The sequence below is a fragment of the Salvelinus alpinus genome, chromosome 2 (genome assembly GCF_045679555.1).
Source record: "Salvelinus alpinus chromosome 2, SLU_Salpinus.1, whole genome shotgun sequence".
In the NCBI taxonomy this organism is placed as follows: domain Eukaryota; kingdom Metazoa; phylum Chordata; class Actinopteri; order Salmoniformes; family Salmonidae; genus Salvelinus; species Salvelinus alpinus.
The window spans coordinates 97,986,638-98,006,093 of record NC_092087.1 but is presented as its reverse complement, the minus strand read 5'-3'; the positions used below and the strand labels follow the sequence as shown (position 1 = coordinate 98,006,093).

The 19,456-nt window shown below is 43.8% G+C and overlaps 1 protein-coding gene across 1 annotated transcript in view; it reads right to left on the bottom strand.

Annotated features, from left to right (window-relative positions):
* LOC139568362 (beta-1,3-N-acetylglucosaminyltransferase lunatic fringe-like) overlaps window positions 1-17,069 on the bottom strand; it is a 31,529-nt gene extending 14,460 nt beyond the window's left edge. Inside the window, exon 1 of the mRNA XM_071390135.1 lies at window positions 16,424-17,069. Coding sequence (XP_071246236.1) covers window positions 16,424-16,879 — 456 coding nt within the window. The 5' untranslated portion in view covers window positions 16,880-17,069. The remainder of the gene's footprint in view (window positions 1-16,423) is intronic.
* Window positions 17,070-19,456: the final 2,387 nt, after the last annotated feature.

Genomic DNA, 19,456 nt, shown 5'->3' with positions numbered 1-19,456 from the left:
TTGTATTATTTTTTTTAATGTTACAAATTTACACAATATTAAAAACTGAAATATCACATTTACATAAGTATTCAGACCCTTTACTCAGTACTTTGTTGAAGCACCTTTGGTAGCGATTACAGCCTTGAGTCTTATTGGGTAGGATGCTACAAGCTTGGCACACCTGTATTTGGGGAGATTATCCTATTATTCTCTGTAGATACTCTCAAGCTTTGTCAGGTTGGATGGGGAGCATCGCTGCACAGCTATTTTCAGGTCTCTACAGAGATGTTCGATCAGGTTCAAGTCCGGGCTCTGGCTGGTCCACTCAAGAACATTCAGACACTTGTCACAAAGCCACTCCTGCATTGTCTTGGCTGTGTGCTTAGGATAAGGTGAACCTTGGAAGGTGAACCTTCGCCCCAGTCTGAGGTCCTGAGCACTCTGGAGCAGGTTTTCATCAAGGATCTCTCTGTACTTTGCTCCGTTCATCTTTCCCTCAATCCTGACTAGTCTCCCAGTCCCTGCCGCTGAAAAACATCCCCACAACATGATGCTGCCACCACCATGCTCCACCGTAGGGTGCCAGGTTTCCTCCAGACGTGACACTTGGCATTCAGGCCAAAGAGTTCAATCTTGGTTTCAACAGACCAGAGAATCTTGTTTCTCATGGTCTGAGAGTCCTTTAGGTGCCTTTTGACAAACTCCAAGCGACCTGTCATGTGCCTTTTACTGAGGAGTGGCTTCCTTCTGGCCACTCTACCATAAAGGCCTGATTGGTGGAGTGCTGCAGAGATGGTTGTCCTTCTGGAAGATTCTTCCATCTCCACAGAGGACCTCTGGAGCTCTGTCAGAGTGACCATCAGGTTATTGGTCACCTCCCTGACCAAGGCCCTTCTCCCCCGATTGCTCAGTTTGGCCGGGCAGCCAGCTCTAGAAGAGTCTTGGTGGTTCCAAACTTCTTCCATTTAAAATGATGGAGGCCACTGTGTTCTTGGGTACCTTCAATGCTGCAGAAATGTTTTGGTACCCTTTATCAGATCTGTGCCTCGATACAATCCTGTCTCGGAGCTCTACTGACAATTCCTTCGACCTCATGGCTTGGTTTTTGCTCTGACATTCACTGTCAACTGTGGGACCTTATATAGACAGTTGTGTGCTTTTCCAAATCATGTCCAATCAATTGAATTTACCACAGGTAAGTCAAATTAAAACTACTTTCCGAATGTACTGTAGTACACTATATGAGTGAAGTCAAGGGGTCTGGATATACTGTAGTGCACTATATAGGAGTACTATTTGGGCCCCAGCCCCAGTCATCCGGTTTGATCAGGTTATTGTTGGAGAAATTAAACTGAAAACAGAACAACAGAACAACATTCTGTTCCATCATTGTTCCAGCCGACTGGTCTAACAGAACAACATTCTGTTCCATCATTGTTCCAGCTGACTGGTCTAACAGAACAACATTCTGTTCCATCATTGTTCCAGCCGACTGGTCTAACAGAACAACATTCTGTTCCATCATTGTTCCAGCTGACTGGTCTAACAGAACAACATTCTGTTCCATCATCGTTCCAGCTGACTGGTCTAAAACAGAACAACATTCTGTTCCATCATTGTTCCAGCTGACTGGTCTACAACAGAACAACATTCTGTTCCATCATTGTTCCAGCTGACTGGTCTAACAGAACAACATTCTGTTCCATCATCGTTCCAGCTGACTGGTCTAACAGAACAACATTCTGTTCCATCATTGTTCCAGCTGACTGGTCTAACAGAACAACATTCTGTTCCATCATTGTTCCAGCTGACTGGTCTAACAGAACAACATTCTGTTCCATCATCGTTCCAGCTGACTGGTCTAACAGAACAACATTCTGTTCCATCATTGTTCCAGCTGACTGGTCTACAACAGAACAACATTCTGTTCCATCATTGTTCCAGCTGACTGGTCTAACAGAACAACATTCTGTTCCATCATTGTTCCAGCTGACTGGTCTACAACAGAACAACATTCTGTTCCATCATTGTTCCAGCTGACTGGTCTAACAGAACAACATTCTGTTCCATCATCGTTCCAGCTGACTGGTCTAAAACAGAACAACATTCTGTTCCATCATTGTTCCAGCTGACTGGTCTACAACAGAACAACATTCTGTTCCATCATTGTTCCAGCTGACTGGTCTAACAGAACAACATTCTGTTCCATCATCGTTCCAGCCGACTGGTCTAACAGAACAACATTCTGTTCCATCATTGTTCCAGCTGACTGGTCTAAAACAGAACAACATTCTGTTCCATCATTGTTCCAGCCGACTGGTCTAACAGAACAACATTCTGTTCCATCATTGTTCCAGCTGACTGGTCTAACAGAACAACATTCTGTTCCATCATTGTTCCAGCTGACTGGTCTAACAGAACAACATTCTGTTCCATCATTGTTCCAGCCGACTGGTCTAAAACAGAACAACATTCTGTTCCATCATTGTTCCAGCCGACTGGTCTAACAGAACAACATTCTGTTCCATCATTGTTCCAGCTGACTGGTCTAACAGAACAACATTCTGTTCCATCATTGTTCCAGCCGACTGGTCTAAAACAGAACAACATTCTGTTCCATCATTGTTCCAGCTGACTGGTCTAACAGAACAACATTCTGTTCCATCATCGTTCCAGCTGACTGGTCTACAACAGAACAACATTCTGTTCCATCATCGTTCCAGCTGACTGGTCTAACAGAACAACATTCTGTTCCATCATTGTTCCAGCTGACTGGTCTAACAGAACAACATTCTGTTCCATCATCGTTCCAGCTGACTGGTCTACAACAGAACAACATTCTGTTCCATCATTGTTCCAGCTGACTGGTCTAACAGAACAACATTCTGTTCCATCATTGTTCCAGCTGACTGGTCTAACAGAACAACATTCTGTTCCATCATTGTTCCAGCTGACTGGTCTAACAGAACAACATTCTGTTCCATCATTGTTCCAGCTGACTGGTCTAACAGAACAACATTCTGTTCCATCATTGTTCCAGCTGACTGGTCTAACAGAACAACATTCTGTTCCATCATTGTTCCAGCTGACTGGTCTAACAGAACAACATTCTGTTCCATCATTGTTCCAGCTGACTGGTCTAAAACAGAACAACATTCTGTTCCATCATTGTTCCAGCTGACTGGTCTAACAGAACAACATTCTGTTCCATCATTGTTCCAGCCGACTGGTCTAACAGAACAACATTCTGTTCCATCATTGTTCCAGCCGACTGGTCTAACAGAACAACATTCTGTTCCATCATTGTTCCAGCTGACTGGTCTAACAGAACAACATTCTGTTCCATCATTGTTCCAGCTGACTGGTCTAACAGAACAACATTCTGTTCCATCATTGTTCCAGCTGACTGGTCTAACAGAACAACATTCTGTTCCATCATTGTTCCAGCCGACTGGTCTAACAGAACAACATTCTGTTCCATCATTGTTCCAGCTGACTGGTCTACAACAGAACAACATTCTGTTCCATCATTGTTCCAGCTGACTGGTCTAACAGAACAACATTCTGTTCCATCATTGTTCCAGCTGACTGGTCTACAACAGAACAACATTCTGTTCCATCATTGTTCCAGCTGACTGGTCTACAACAGAACAACATTCTGTTCCATCATTGTTCCAGCCGACTGGTCTAACAGAACAACATTCTGTTCCATCATTGTTCCAGCCGACTGGTCTAACAGAACAACATTCTGTTCCATCATTGTTCCAGCTGACTGGTCTAACAGAACAACATTCTGTTCCATCATCGTTCCAGCCGACTGGTCTAACAGAACAACATTCTGTTCCATCATTGTTCCAGCTGACTGGTCTAAAACAGAACAACATTCTGTTCCATCATTGTTCCAGCTGACTGGTCTAAAACAGAACAACATTCTGTTCCATCATCGTTCCAGCTGACTGGTCTAACAGAACAACATTCTGTTCCATCATTGTTCCAGCTGACTGGTCTAAAACAGAACAACATTCTGTTCCATCATCGTTCCAGCTGACTGGTCTAACAGAACAACATTCTGTTCCATCATTGTTCCAGCTGACTGGTCTAAAACAGAACAACATTCTGTTCCATCATTGTTCCAGCTGACTGGTCTAACAGAACAACATTCTGTTCCATCATCGTTCCAGCTGACTGGTCTAACAGAACAACATTCTGTTCCATCATCGTTCCAGCCGACTGGTCTAACAGAACAACATTCTGTTCCATCATCGTTCCAGCCGACTGGTCTAACAGAACAACATTCTGTTCCATCATTGTTCCAGCTGACTGGTCTACAACAGAACAACATTCTGTTCCATCATTGTTCCAGCTGACTGGTCTACAACAGAACAACATTCTGTTCCATCATTGTTCCAGCTGACTGGTCTAACAGAACAACATTCTGTTCCATCATTGTTCCAGCTGACTGGTCTAACAGAACAACATTCTGTTCCATCATTGTTCCAGCTGACTGGTCTAACAGAACAACATTCTGTTCCATCATTGTTCCAGCCGACTGGTCTAAAACAGAACCACATTCTGTTCCACAGTGTTGTTTTTCACTGCAGGTGAAACTGCACCTGTTTCCTTCCTCTGACATGTCATCATGTAATGTTACACACACACACACACACACACACACACACACACACACACACACACACACACACACACACACACACACACACACACACACACACACACACACACACACACACACACACACACACACACACACACACACACACACACACACACACACACACACACACACACACACACACACACACACACACACACACACACACACACACACACACACACACACACACACACACACACACACACACACACACACACACACACACACACACACACACAGAGAGAGAGGGTATGGGTAGTTTATCCACCACAGTCACAGTATTGAGTGGAGACAGACAATAGTGCTGATACTGGATCTGAGCCAAAACTAAGGTAAACCACTCAGCATCATACCAGCTGCTGGCCAGTCCAGTGGGGTGTGTGTGAGTGTGTGTGTGTGTGTGCCTGCTAGTGTGACATTCAATGATAGACCATAGTCATACAGTACCAGTCAACAGTTTGGACACACCTACTCATTCAAGGGTTGGTCTTTATTTGTACTGTTTTCTACATTGTAGAATAATAGTGAAGACATCAAAACTATGAAATAACACATATGGAATCATGTAGTAAACAAAAAAGTGTTAAACAAATCAAAATGTATTTCATACGTTAGATTCTTGAAAGCCCCCCCTGACACTCACACACTCCGAGGTATTAGCATACAGCTGCTGTAGTTAACTAGAGAGGTCTCCCCGGGAGAAAGTCTTTGTTCCAACTCTCTCTGACACATTCCTCACATTACTCCCACTGCCGTGTGTGTGTGTGTGTGTGTGTGTGTGTGTGTGTGTGTGTGTGTGTGTGTGTGTGTGTGGTTGTGTGTGTGTGTGGTTGTGTGTGTGTGTGGTTGTGTGTCCCACTTCAACAGTTCCCACTGCATAATGAGTTGGCATTACTCTGGGATAATAACTATGTCCCGACCAGTTAAAAGCCCTAGAACGTTATTATATTGTACAAATTAATTCATTAAATTAATGGCTACTATTATTAAATAACCACATTTTAGTAGTAGACAACATTTGTGTGTGTGTGTGTGTGTGTGTGTGTGTGTGTGTGGTGGGGGGGGGGGTGTGGGTGTGTGTGTGGGTGTGTGCGTGGTCTGTCTGTCTGTCAGAACTCAGGAAGCCAGCATCAGCCAGGCGTACCCCGGACTCCCCCAGGCAGGAAAGACCCACCCTGAGACCCCCAAATAAACATAGACACTTCCCTGCTCCCTGCCCCTTGCCTAGTGCAGCACATGGGCAAAACAGTCTCATTTCCCCCATTTTCCGTGGTGTTGTGTGGTTCTCTTAACACACACGGACACACACACACACACACACGACACACAGGGACACACACGACAGACAGGGTCAGTGTTTTGATGAGTGTGTCAACACCTCTCTCCAGCTTCCTGCTCCCATACTGATATTAGATTACATCTGTCTCTCCTATAACCACTGTCTCCGTCTCACCTATAATCACTGTCTCTCTCTCCTGTAACCACTGTCTCTCTCTCCTATAACCACTGTCTCTCTCTCCTATAACCACTGTCTCTCTCTCCTATAACCACTGTCTCTCTCTCCTGTAACCACTGTCTCTCTCTCCTGTAACCACTGTCTCTCTCTCCTGTAACCACTGTCTCTCTCTCCTATAACCACTGTCTCTCTCTCCTATAACCACTGTCTCTCTCTCCTATAACCACTGTCTCTCTCTCCTATAACCACTGTCTCTCTCTCCTATAACCACTGTCTCTCTCTCCTATAACCACTGTCTCTCTCTCCTATAACCACTGTCTCTCTCTCCTATAACCACTGTCTCTCTCTCCTGTAACCACCGTCTCTCTCTCCTATAACCACTGTCTCTCTCTCCTATAACCACTGTCTCTCTCTCCTGTAACCACTGTCTCTCTTTCCTATAACCACTGTCTCTCTCTCCTATAACCACTGTCTCTCTCTCCTATAACCACTGTCTCTCTCTCCTATAACCACTGTCTCTCTCTCCTGTAACCACTGTCTCTCTCTCCTATAACCACTGTCTCTCTCTCCTGTAACCACTGTCTCTCTCTCCTATAACCACTGTCTCTCTCTCCTGTAACCACTGTCTCTCTCTCCTGTAACCACTGTCTCTCTCTCCTATAACCACTGTCTCTCTCTCCTGTAACCACTGTCTCTCTCTCCTATAACCACTGTCTCTCTCTCCTGTAACCACTGTCTCTCTCTCCTATAACCACTGTCTCTCTCTCCTGTAACCACTGTCTCTCTCTCCTATAACCACTGTCTCTCTCTCCTATAACCACTGTCTCTCTCTCCTATAACCACCGTCTCTCTCTCCTGTAACCACTGTCTCTCTCTCCTATAACCACTGTCTCTCTCTCCTGTAACCACCGTCTCTCTCTCCTATAACCACTGTCTCTCTCTCCTATAACCACTGTCTCTCTCTCCTGTAACCACTGTCTCTCTCTCCTATAACCACTGTCTCTCTCTCCTGTAACCACTGTCTCTCTCTCCTATAACCACTGTCTCTCTCTCCTGTAACCACTGTCTCTCTCTCCTGTAACCACTGTCTCTCTCTCCTATAACCACCGTCTCTCTCTCCTGTAACCACTGTCTCTCTCTCCTATAACCACTGTCTCTCTCTCCTATAACCACCGTCTCTCTCTCCTGTAACCACTGTCTCTCTCTCCTGTAACCACTGTCTCTCTCTCCTGTAACCACTGTCTCTCTCTCCTGTAACCACTGTCTCTCTCTCCTATAACCACTGTCTCTCTCTCCTGTAACCACTGTCTCTCTCTCCTATAACCACTGTCTCTCTCTCCTGTAACCACCGTCTCTCTCTCCTGTAACCACTGTCTCTCTCTCCTATAACCACTGTCTCTCTCTCCTATAACCACTGTCTCTCTCTCCTGTAACCACCGTCTCTCTCTCCTGTAACCACCGTCTCTCTCTCCTGTAACCACTGTCTCTCTCTCCTATAACCACTGTCTCTCTCTCCTGTAACCACTGTCTCTCTCTCCTGTAATCACTGTCTCTCTCTCCTATAACCACTGTCTCTCTCTCCTATAACCACTGTCTCTCTCTCCTATAACCACTGTCTCTCTCTCCTGTAACCACTGTCTCTCTCTCCTGTAACCACTGTCTCTCTCTCCTGTAACCACTGTCTCTCTCTCCTATAACCACTGTCTCTCTCTCCTATAATCACTGTGTCTCTCTCCTGTAATCACTGTCTCTCTCTCCTATAACCACTGTCTCTCTCTCCTGTAACCACTGTCTCTCTCTCCTGTAACCACTGTCTCTCTCTCCTGTAACCACTGTCTCTCTCTCCTATAACCACTGTCTCTCTCTCCTATAACCACCGTCTCTCTCTCCTGTAACCACCGTCTCTCTCTCCTGTAACCACTGTCTCTCTCTCCTATAACCACTGTCTCTCTCTCCTATAACCACTGTCTCTCTCTCCTATAACCACTGTCTCTCTCTCCTATAACCAGTGTCTCTCTCTCCTATAATCACCGTCTCTCTCTCCTATAACCACCGTCTCTCTCTCCTATAACCACTGTCTCTCTCTCCTATAACCACTGTCTCTCTCTCCTATAACCACTGTCTCTCTCTCCTGTAACCACTGTCTCTCTCTCCTATAACCACTGACTTGACAGTACTTTCTCCTCAATCAGCAACCATGTATTTGTGTGTGTGTGTCCCTGTTTGTATGTCCGTGTGTGTGTGTGTGTGTGTGTGTGTGTGTGTGTGTGTGTGTGTGTGTGTGTGTCAGTAGTCCAGTCTTTCTCTCCAGCTGTGTGTTCTCGTCAGCCCTGTCCATCTGTGAGCTCTTAAACCCTCCAGAGGAAAACCAGCTTGTGTGTGTGTGTCTCTGTGCGTGTGTGTGTGTCTCTGTGCGTGTGTCTCTGTGCGTGTGTGCGTGTGTCTCTGTGCGTGTGTCTCTGTGCGTGTGTGCGTGTGTCTCTGTGCGCGTGTCTCTGTGCGCGTGTCTCTGTGCGTGTGTGTGTCTCTGTGTGTGTGTGTGTGTGTGTCTCTGTGTGTGTGTGTGTGTGTGTGTCTCTGTGTGTGTGTGTGTGTGTGTGTGTCTCTGTGTGTGTGTCTCTGTGTGTGTCTCTGTGTGTGTGTGTGTGTGTGTCTCTGTGTGTGTGTGTCTCTGTGTGTCTCTGTGCGTGTGTCTCTGTGTGTGTGTGTGTGTGTGTCTCTGTGTGTCTCTGTGCGTGTGTCTCTGTGTGTGTGTGTGTGTGTGTTTGTCATTGTTAAGACCCCACAGAGGAAACTACACATTGTCTCATACAGGGTAGAGAGATAATGGTGAGAAGAGAGAAGGGGGAGGAAGGTTAGGAGGCAAGCCAGGATTTGAGTTTTACAACACAGGAAACTACATTAATAGAACAATAACAAGAGAGAGAGAGACAGAGACAGAGAGAGAGACAGAGCGAGAGACAGAGCGAGAGACAGAGCGAGAGACAGAGCGAGAGACAGAGCGAGAGACAGAGAGAGACAGAGAGAAAAGGAGAAACATTTTTTAACAATCAACCACTATAACAACCAAGTAGCTAAAGTCTCCTGGTAACGTCACAACTACCTCTGAGGCAACATATTGTTAAGGTTACCTCTGCCAGGGTGTGTGTCTGTGTGTTTACTCTCCTAAACATCACACACATACCTCTTCCCTTCCCACGAGAAAGAGAGAGAGTTCCCAGGGTGTGTGTGTTTAGTATTCCCTTACTCAGCAGTCCTACAGTAGCCTATAGGGGCAGGACTTTAACACACACCTGAGAGTAGACAAAGGAATGTCCACCCACACACACACACACACACACACACACACACACACACACACACACACACACACACACACACACACACACACACACACACACACACACACACACACACACACACACACACACACACACACACACACACACACACACACACACACACACACACACACACACACACACACACACACGAGTCAACCCAGACATGGGTAAACACGGTGCTTTCCTTTCTCTGTTCAGCCAGGTTGCTTATGACCCACTGTGAGTTTATGATCCATCCAGGTAAGCAGGACGTCAGGAGATGACTCATGACTGCAAAACCGTCCACTAGGGGGGCGACGGTGAGCAAAATTAGCATCAAGTAGGCTTGTGTTTTGATAAGGCATGGTGGAAATGAATGGTGGATAGTGATGGGGGAAAACAAATACATTTACATATTGCAATATTATTTATGGAGGATATTATATCGATACTTTACATTTTTTGTTAGATAGCGTTGGTTAGCACTAGTTGGATGTACCCGGCGCTAGTCGGCTGTACCCGGCGCTAGTCGGCTGTACCCGGCGCTAGTCGGCTGTACCCGGCGCTAGTCGGCTGTACCTGATGCCAAAACTCCGGTATTTTTCATCCTGTATCTTGTTCTCCATTGTATTTTTCCATTGTGAGCCAACATGTTTTCATGACTTTTATTTCCATGACTGATCAACACTAGTTTCCTCATGTCTGTCTCTTGTCTCTCTGCAGCAGACATATAGTGAGCAATATGTTTGGAACATCAAATCGCAATAAAATTGTAGTATCGAATCACAACAAATACAGATGTAGGATCTTAATTTGATCACTCTTTTATTGCTGAGAATTTTCCTGCAACACAGGAAATGCTAACTTGTGGTATAGTCGAGCTACAAAAAGGCTTCTAAAGTATGTAATTTCCACTTTAAAATGTCAGACTTGATTTGCAATAACGAAAAATGTATCAACCCCTACCAAAAAATGTCCATTAACTATAATCCACATAATAATTCAAATTTTCCTGCTGTAGCAAACAGGCTCAAATTAAGATCCTACATAGAATTGTGAGAATCGCAATACATATCGTATCGCGATAATATCATATTGTGAGGTCCCCGTGAAATTCCCAGCTCTAATGGCGGATAGGTACAGGCCGTGAGCTCCGTCTCCGAAGGCCTCGTGTTCCATCCATTTATTTACACCCTAATCCCAAACCTTAACCATTCAGAATGAATCCATCAACTACACCTTTGACATCAGACGTTGATGAACAAACGTGTGATTCTGCAGTGAGACTGTGAGAGCTTGTCGCTCTGTTTACATATCAACAAAGACTAGTGTCTGGTGTGTGTGTGTTTTTGATGGTTTTTAGTCTGACTCCCAAATGGCATATGGCCTATAGGGCTCTGGTGAAAAGTAGTGCACTTTATAGGGAATAGGGTACCATTTGGGATGTACATTTAGACTCAGACAATTACAATTACCCACTCTCATAGATTAGCCTTACAATTAGCCACTCTCATAGATTAGCTTTACAATTAGCCACACTCATAGATTAGCCTTACAATTAGCCACTCTCATAAATTAGCCTTACAATTAGCCACTCTCATAGATTAGCCTTACAATTAGCCACTCTCATAAATTAGCCTTACAATTAGCCACTCTCATAGATTAGCCTTACAATTAGCCACACTCATAGATTAGCCTTACAATTAGCCACACTCAAAGATTAGCCTTACAGTTAGCCACACTCATAGATTAGCCTTACAATTAGCCACACTCATAGATTAGCTTTACAGTTAGCCACACTCATAGATTAGCCTTACAGTTAGCCACACTCATAGATTAGCCTTACAATAAGCCACACTCATAGATTAGCCCTACAGTTAGCCACACTCATAGATTAGCCTTACAATTAGCCACACTCATAGATTAGCTTTACAGTTAGCCACACTCATAGATTAGCTTTACAGTTAGCCACACTCATAGATTAGCCTTACAGTTAGCCACACTCATAGATTAGCCTTACAATAAGCCACACTCATAGATTAGCCCTACAGTTAGCCACACTCATAGATTAGCCTTACAATTAGCCACACTCATAGATTAGCCTTACAGTTAGCCACACTCATAGATTAGCCTTACAATTAGCAACACTCATAGATTAGCTTTACAATTAGCCACACTCATAGATTAGCCTTACAATTAGCCACACTCATAGATTAGCCTTACAATTAGCCACACTCACAATTAGCCACACTCATAGATTAGCTTTACAATTAGCCACACTCATAGATTAGCTTTACAATTAGCCACACTCATAGATTAGCCTTACAATTAGCAACACTCATAGATTAGCCCTACAGTTAGCCACACTCATAGATTAGCCTTACAATTAGCCACACTCATAGATTAGCCTTACAGTTAGCCACACTCATAGATTAGCCTTACAATTAGCAACACTCATAGATTAGCTTTACAATTAGCCACACTCATAGATTAGCCTTACAATAAGCCACACTCATAGATTAGCCTTACAATTAGCCATACTCATAGATTAGCCTTACAATTAGCAACACTCATAGATTAGCTTTACAATTAGCCACACTCATAGATTAGCCTTACAATTAGCCACACTCATAGATTAGCCTTACAATAAGCCACACTCATAGATTAGCCTTACAATTAGCAACACTCATAGATTAGCTTTACAATTAGCCACACTCATAGATTAGCCTTACAATAAGCCACACTCATAGATTAGCCTTACAATTAGCCACACTCATAGATTAGCCTTACAATTAGCCATACTCATAGATTAGCCTTACAATTAGCCACACTCATAGATTAGCCTCTCCTTACATGCTACAGGTAGCTAGTTTCTCTACAGGTAGCTACTCTTTCTACAGGCTACAGGTAGCTACAGGTAGCTTCTCTTTACAGGCTACAGGTAGCTACTCTCTCCAACAATGAGTGGAGATGTACACTCGAGTATACCAAACATTAAGAACACCTGCTCTTTCCATGACACAGACTGACCAGGTGAATCCCGGTGAAAGCTATGATCCCTTATTGATGTCACTTGTTAAATCCACTTCAATCAGTGTAGATGAAGGGGAGGAGACGGGTTAAAGAAGGATTTTTAAGCCTTGAGACAAGTGAGACATGGATTGTGTATGTGTGTCATTCAGAGTGTGAATGGGCAAGACAAAATCAAAGTGCCTTTGAACGGGTTGTGGTAGTAGGTGCCAGGCGCACCGGTTTGTGTCAGGAACTGCAAGGCGGCTGGGTTTTTCACACTCAACAGTTTCCTGTGTGTATCAAGAATGTTCCACCACCCAAAGGGCATCCAGCCAACTTGACACAACTGTGGGAAGCATTGGAGTCAACATGGGCCAGCATTCCTGTGGAACACTTTCGACACCTTGTAGAGTCCATGCCCCGATGAACTGAGGGCAAAAGGGGGGTGGTGCAACTAAATATTAGGAAGGTGTGCTTAATGTTTTGTACACTCCGTGTATAGTATCCTCTACAACGCCAGCACAGTCTGCTGTAGATCAGCTCTGTGATTAGATTATATAGTATCCTCTATAAGGACATAGTTCTACCAGTCTGTTGTAGATCAACTCTATGATGACATTATATAGTATCCTCTATAAGGACATAGTTCTACCAGTCTGTTGTAGATCAGCTCTATGATGACATTATATAGTACCCTCTATAAGGACATAGTTCTACCAGTCTGTTGTAGATCAGCTCTATGATGACATTATATACTATCCTCTATAAGGATATAGTTCTACCAGTCTGTTGTAGATCAGCTCTATGATGACATTATATAGTATCCTCTATAAGGACATAGTTCTACCAGTCTGTTGTAGATCAGCTCTATGATGATATTATATAGTATCCTCTATAAGGACATAGCTCTACCAGTCTGTTGTAGATCAAGCTCTATGATGACATTATATAGTATCCTCTATAAGGACATAGCTCTACCAGTCTGTTGTAGATCAGCTCTTCTCCGTTTTCATTCCTTCGTCTCCTACGTCCTCTGATCTGCCCACCGGGAGTAATCTTCATCGGCTCCAGTTTAACTTTACAGGTTTACGTCTGACTGTCTCGCGCTTTGGTCAGAGCGTGGAGGCAATGAAAGGGAGCCGGCGTAACTAATCGTGTCGGAGGGGTATTTCAGGCAGAGGAGGGTTTGGGGTTTCTCGGGGTTACCCCTGGGAACATACACCGTGAAGCCTTCTGATGAATGCAGATGCATTGGTAGCCTCACTAAAACTGTAGCATACACCATGTTGTTTTAACTACGTTTCGATTAGAGTCAGAGGAACTTAAAGTTCTCATCCTAATGTAGCTATGGGTAGACTAGGATAAACACATATCACAGTCATACTGTAGTAAGTTAAACTTTCCTCAATACAGTAGCTATGGGTAGACTAGGATAAACACATATCACAGTCATACTGTAGTAAGTTAAACTTTCCTCAATACAGTAGCTATGGGTAGACTAGGACAAACACATAACACAGTCATACTGTAGTAAGTTAAACTATCTTCAATACAGTAGCTATGGGTAGACTAGGATAAACACATATCACAGTCATACTGTAGTAAGTTAAACTTTCCTCAATACAGTAGCTATGGGTAGACTAGGATAAACACATATCACAGTCATACTGTAGTAAGTTAAACGTTCCTCAATACAGTAGCTATGGGTAGACTAGGACAAACACATAACACAGTCATACTGTAGTAAGTTAAACTATCTTCAATACAGTAGCTATGGGTAGACTAGGATAAACACATGTCACAGTCATACTGTAGTAAGTTAAACTATCCTCAATACAGTAGTTATGGGTAAACTAGGACAAACACATATCACAGTCATACTGTAGTAAGTTAAACTATCCTCAATACAGTAGCTATGGGTAGACTAGGACAAACACATATCACAGTCATACTGTAGTAAGTTAAACTATCCTCAATACAGTAGCTATGGGTAGACTAGGACAAACACATATCACAGTCATACTGTAGTAAGTTAAACTATCCTCAATACAGTAGCTATGGGTAGACTAGGACAAACACATATCACAGTCATACTGTAGTAAGTTAAACTATCCTCAATACAGTAGCTATGGGTCGACTAGGACAAACACACATCACAGTCATACTGTAGTAAGTTAAACTATCCTCAATACAGTAGCTATGGGTAAACTAGGACAAACACACATCACAGTCATACTGTAGTAAGTTAAACTATCCTCAATATAGTAGCTATGGGTAGACTAGGACAAACACATATCACAGTCATACTGTAGTAAGTTAAACTATCCTCAATACAGTAGCTATGGGTAGACTAGGACAAACACATATCACAGTCATACTGTAGTAAGTTAAACTATCCTCAATACAGTAGCTATGGGTAGACTAGGATAAACACATATCACAGTCATACTGTAGTAAGTTAAACTATCCTCAATACAGTAGCTATGGGTAGACTAGGACAAACACATATCACAGTCATACTGTAGTAAGTTAAACTATCCTCAATACAGTAGCTATGGGTAGACTAGGACAAACACACATCACAGTCATACTGTAGTAAGTTAAACTATCCTCAATACAGTAGCTATGGGTAAACTAGGACAAACACACATCACAGTCATACTGTAGTAAGTTAAACTATCCTCAATACAGTAGCTATGGGTAGACTAGGACAAACACATATCACAGTCATACTGTAGTAAGTTAAACTATCCTCAATACAGTAGCTATGGGTAAACTAGGACAAACACACATCACAGTCATACTGTAGTAAGTTAAACTATCCTCAATACAGTAGCTATATTTAGACTAGGACAAACACATATCACAGTCATACTGTAGTAAGTTAAACTATCCTCAATACAGTAGCTATGGGTAGACTAGGACAAACACATATCACAGTCATACTGTAGTAAGTTAAACTATCCTCAATACAGTAGCTATGGGTAGACTAGGACAAACACACATCACAGTCATACTGTAGTAAGTTAAACTATCCTCAATACAGTAGCTATGGGTAAACTAGGACAAACACACATCACAGTCATACTGTAGTAAGTTAAACTATCCTCAATACAGTAGCTATGGGTAGACTAGGACAAACACATATCACAGTCATACTGTAGTAAGTTAAACTATCCTCAATACAGTAGCTATGGGTAGACTAGGACAAACACATATCACAGTCATACTGTAGTAAGTTAAACTATCCTCAATACAGTAGCTATGGGTAGACTAGGATAAACACATATCACAGTCATACTGTAGTAAGTTAAACTATCCTCAATACAGTAGCTATGGGTAGACTAGGACAAACACATATCACAGTCATACTGTAGTAAGTTAAACTATCCTCAATACAGTAGCTATGGGTAGACTAGGACAAACACACATCACAGTCATACTGTAGTAAGTTAAACTATCCTCAATACAGTAGCTATGGGCAGACTAGGACAAACACATAAGTTAAACTTTCCTAAATAAAGCTGTTATTAGCAAAGTCAGGTACTAGTAAGAAAAGTGTTGTTACTGTGAAATGTCCCTCTGCTCGAGTTGAGGCTCCGCTACTTACAGTTTAGCCTAATTATCCCTGTAGCCTAGCAACCATGACATGTTCCGTTGCCTCCGACAGCCTTTAGATGCATTGATAATATAATGCCACTAACTTGTGTGTTTATATTTCTGTGTAATTATTCAAACAAATTTTTATTCCGTTTTCCTCTTAAAAAATATAGCATTTGTCCTATCACCAGTTGCATGTTTAGAATAATTGGTAATTTAAATTCACAAACAACAACAATAGCAACGTGTCCATATAGGCTAGCCTAGCAGTTCAGAGCGTTATATTCGAACGGGTGCTGGTTCAAACCGCAGAGCCGACTAGGTGTCCTTGAGCAAGGCACTTCATTCCTGTAAGTGTGACGTTTTTCGTATTACCTGTAGCATGTTTGTAGAGATCCACGTGTCCAGCAGTAGGTCCAGCCTGGTGTGGTGGTATTTCTTGGTGGTTTTCACCGCTATAAACACATCCGCCGGACTGAGCTCCTCCACCGGTGTAGGATCACTAGCCTTCACCGCTCTGTGCTCCACCGCCCGCTTCCCCCGACTCAACTCACTGAAGTACGCCGAGAAACCCTTGACCTGGGTAGCCTGACATTTCTCCCCGACCCGATCCTCGGCTGGAGCTTGGTTAACAGTTTTGTCATTATTATCCATGCTGTTTAAACTTTGCAGGGAGCGAGTCCCGAACTCTCTCCCGGTGGAACCTTCCTCCACGAGAGTCCCCCGGTGTTTGAGAACGGCGATGAGAAGAAACATCATCACGAGGCAGGTGAACAAGGCTTCTCCAGTCGTGGAGAGGGCGCGCTTCCTCCAGACGCCTTTTGACATCATGCTACAAGTTTACAAATCTAAAATAGACCGTTTATAATCCCATACAATGGTAAGCATTGACAATAAAAGTGCACGTCTATTCCACTGCGACAAAACTAACAGACTAGGGAGACATCTGGCTGTTCATCCTGGTTTGCTTCACTCACTCTCTCACTCTGTCTCTCTCTAGATTACTGGACTGTTCCATTCTAACCTATGGTTAGTTCCAACGGCAGCTACCAGAGGGAGAGAGCCACGCCTGTAGGCGGGACTAGTCTCCTCTCCAGCCACTAGCCGCTCTGAGCGCACTCTGTTTGGGCGTGACCGAGGAGCAAGAGGCGGGCCGGGCACTTGGAAGACTTCCGTTGTCAATCAAAATAAATCTACAGTATAGCAAATTATTATTATACATTTGTCTCAACTGTCATTGTATGCGTAATAATTTATCCAAAATAAGTTTACTATGAAAATGTAAATTAACTAATACATTTTTAATAACTTATTTGTTAACTAATACATGTATTAATAGGTGAATTTGTAGCTCGGGGAGATTATAGTTGCCTCGGTTGGAACGTCGCGGCGTTCTGTTCTGCGCTCTGGAATGTTGGCGGCCGCGGTTCGTTGCAGACAGATGTTGGAGCAGCGCATGACAGCGGCGCGCGTATGTAGTGCTGCCAACCAGAGGAGATGACAGATCACACACACACACACACACACACACACACACACACACACACACACACACACACACACACACACACACACACACACACACACACACACACACACACACACACACACACACACACACACACACACACACACACACACACACACACACTGCCAGTGTAGTTGTGCCAGCAAACATGGTTCCAAATCTAGAGGTCTGTGGAATGTCTCCTCTTCAACAATAAAGTGCTTGTCTGAGCAACTTTTTCACAGCCGATCTGTGAAGCGTACAACACACACACACACACAAACACACACACACACACAAACACACAAACACACACACACACACACACACACACACACACACACACACACACACACACACACACACACACACACACACACACACACACACACACACACACACACACACACACACACACAGCCTTGTACAGCTAACCTCGTGGGGACATACAATTCAGTCCCATTCAAAATCCTATTTTTCCCTAACCCCTAACCCTAAACCTAATCCTAACCCGTACTCTTACCCTAACCCTAACCCTAACCTTAACCCTAACCCTAACCCTAACCTAAAAACCTAAACTTTATCCTAACCCTAAACCTAACCCTAGCTCCTAACCCTAACCCTACAACTAACCCTAGCTCCTAACCTTAATATTTAACTTAATTCTAACCCTAACACTAATTCTAACCTTAACCCTAAACCCCCTAGAAATAGCATTTGACCTTGTGGGGACTAACAAAATGTCCCCAGTTGGTCAATTTTTACTTTGTTTACTATTCTTGTAGGGACTTCTGGTCCCCACAAGAATAGTTAAACACGTCCACACACACACACACACACACACAAACAGACACACACACATTGATGTGAAAAAAATCTTTAAAAATCTACCAAATCAACCCCTTGAAGGTTGTGTGTATGTGTCTGATGTTAACATTACGTTTTTGGTTTGTGTTTCTCCTCTTTCTCCTCTTCCCCCTCTCCTCTCCTCTCCTCCCTCTCCTCTTCCCCCTCTCCTCTCCTCTCCTCTCTCTCCTCTTCCCCCTCTCCTCTCCTCTTTCTCCTCTCCTCTCCCCCCTCTCCTCTCTCCTCTTTCCCCTCATATTTCCCATCTCCTCCCTCTCCTCTTCCCCCTCTCCTCTCTCCTCTTTCCCCTCTCCTCTCCTCCCTCTCCTCTTCCCCCTCCTCTTCCCCCTCTCCTCTCCTCCCTCTCCTCTTCCCCCTCTCCTCTTCCCCCTCTCCCCTCCTCCCCATTTCCCTTCCCTCTATCCCTCATTCAAGGACAAGGACAAAGAGAAGAGCTGACCTGTCTTCAATGCTCCAGACTGCTCACCACTGAATACCAGAGGAATTAAATCCTCACAAATACACACACACACAGCCCGACAGCATTAAATCTGTTCTGCTCAAATACACACCCTGTGTGTGTGTGTGTGTGTGTGTGTGTGTGTGTGTGTGTGTGTGTGTGTGTGTGTGTGTGTGTGTGTGTGTGTGTGTGTGTGTGTGTGTGTGTGTGTGTGTGTGTGTGTGTGTGTGTGTGTGTGTGTGTGTGTAGAGGTTCATGTATAATGGATGTGATGTACCGACTAAAGAGCTGATAACAGATAAACTGTGATGTGGGATGGACCACTGCTGGGATCTAGTCAGTTAAATATCTCTCTGTCTCTGTCTCTGTCTCTGTCTCTGTCTCTGTCTCTGTCTCTGTCTCTGTCTCTATCTCTGTCTCTCTCTCTCTCTCTCTCATCTCTCTCTCTGTCTCTCTCTCTCTCTCTCTCTCTCTCTCTCTCTCTCTCTCTCTCTCTCTCTCGCTGTCTCTCTCTCTCTCTGTGTCATCTTCTCCTCCTCTGGTGTTATCTCCACAACATTCCAAAATTCCCGGATCAAGGTCATGGTTTTCCGAG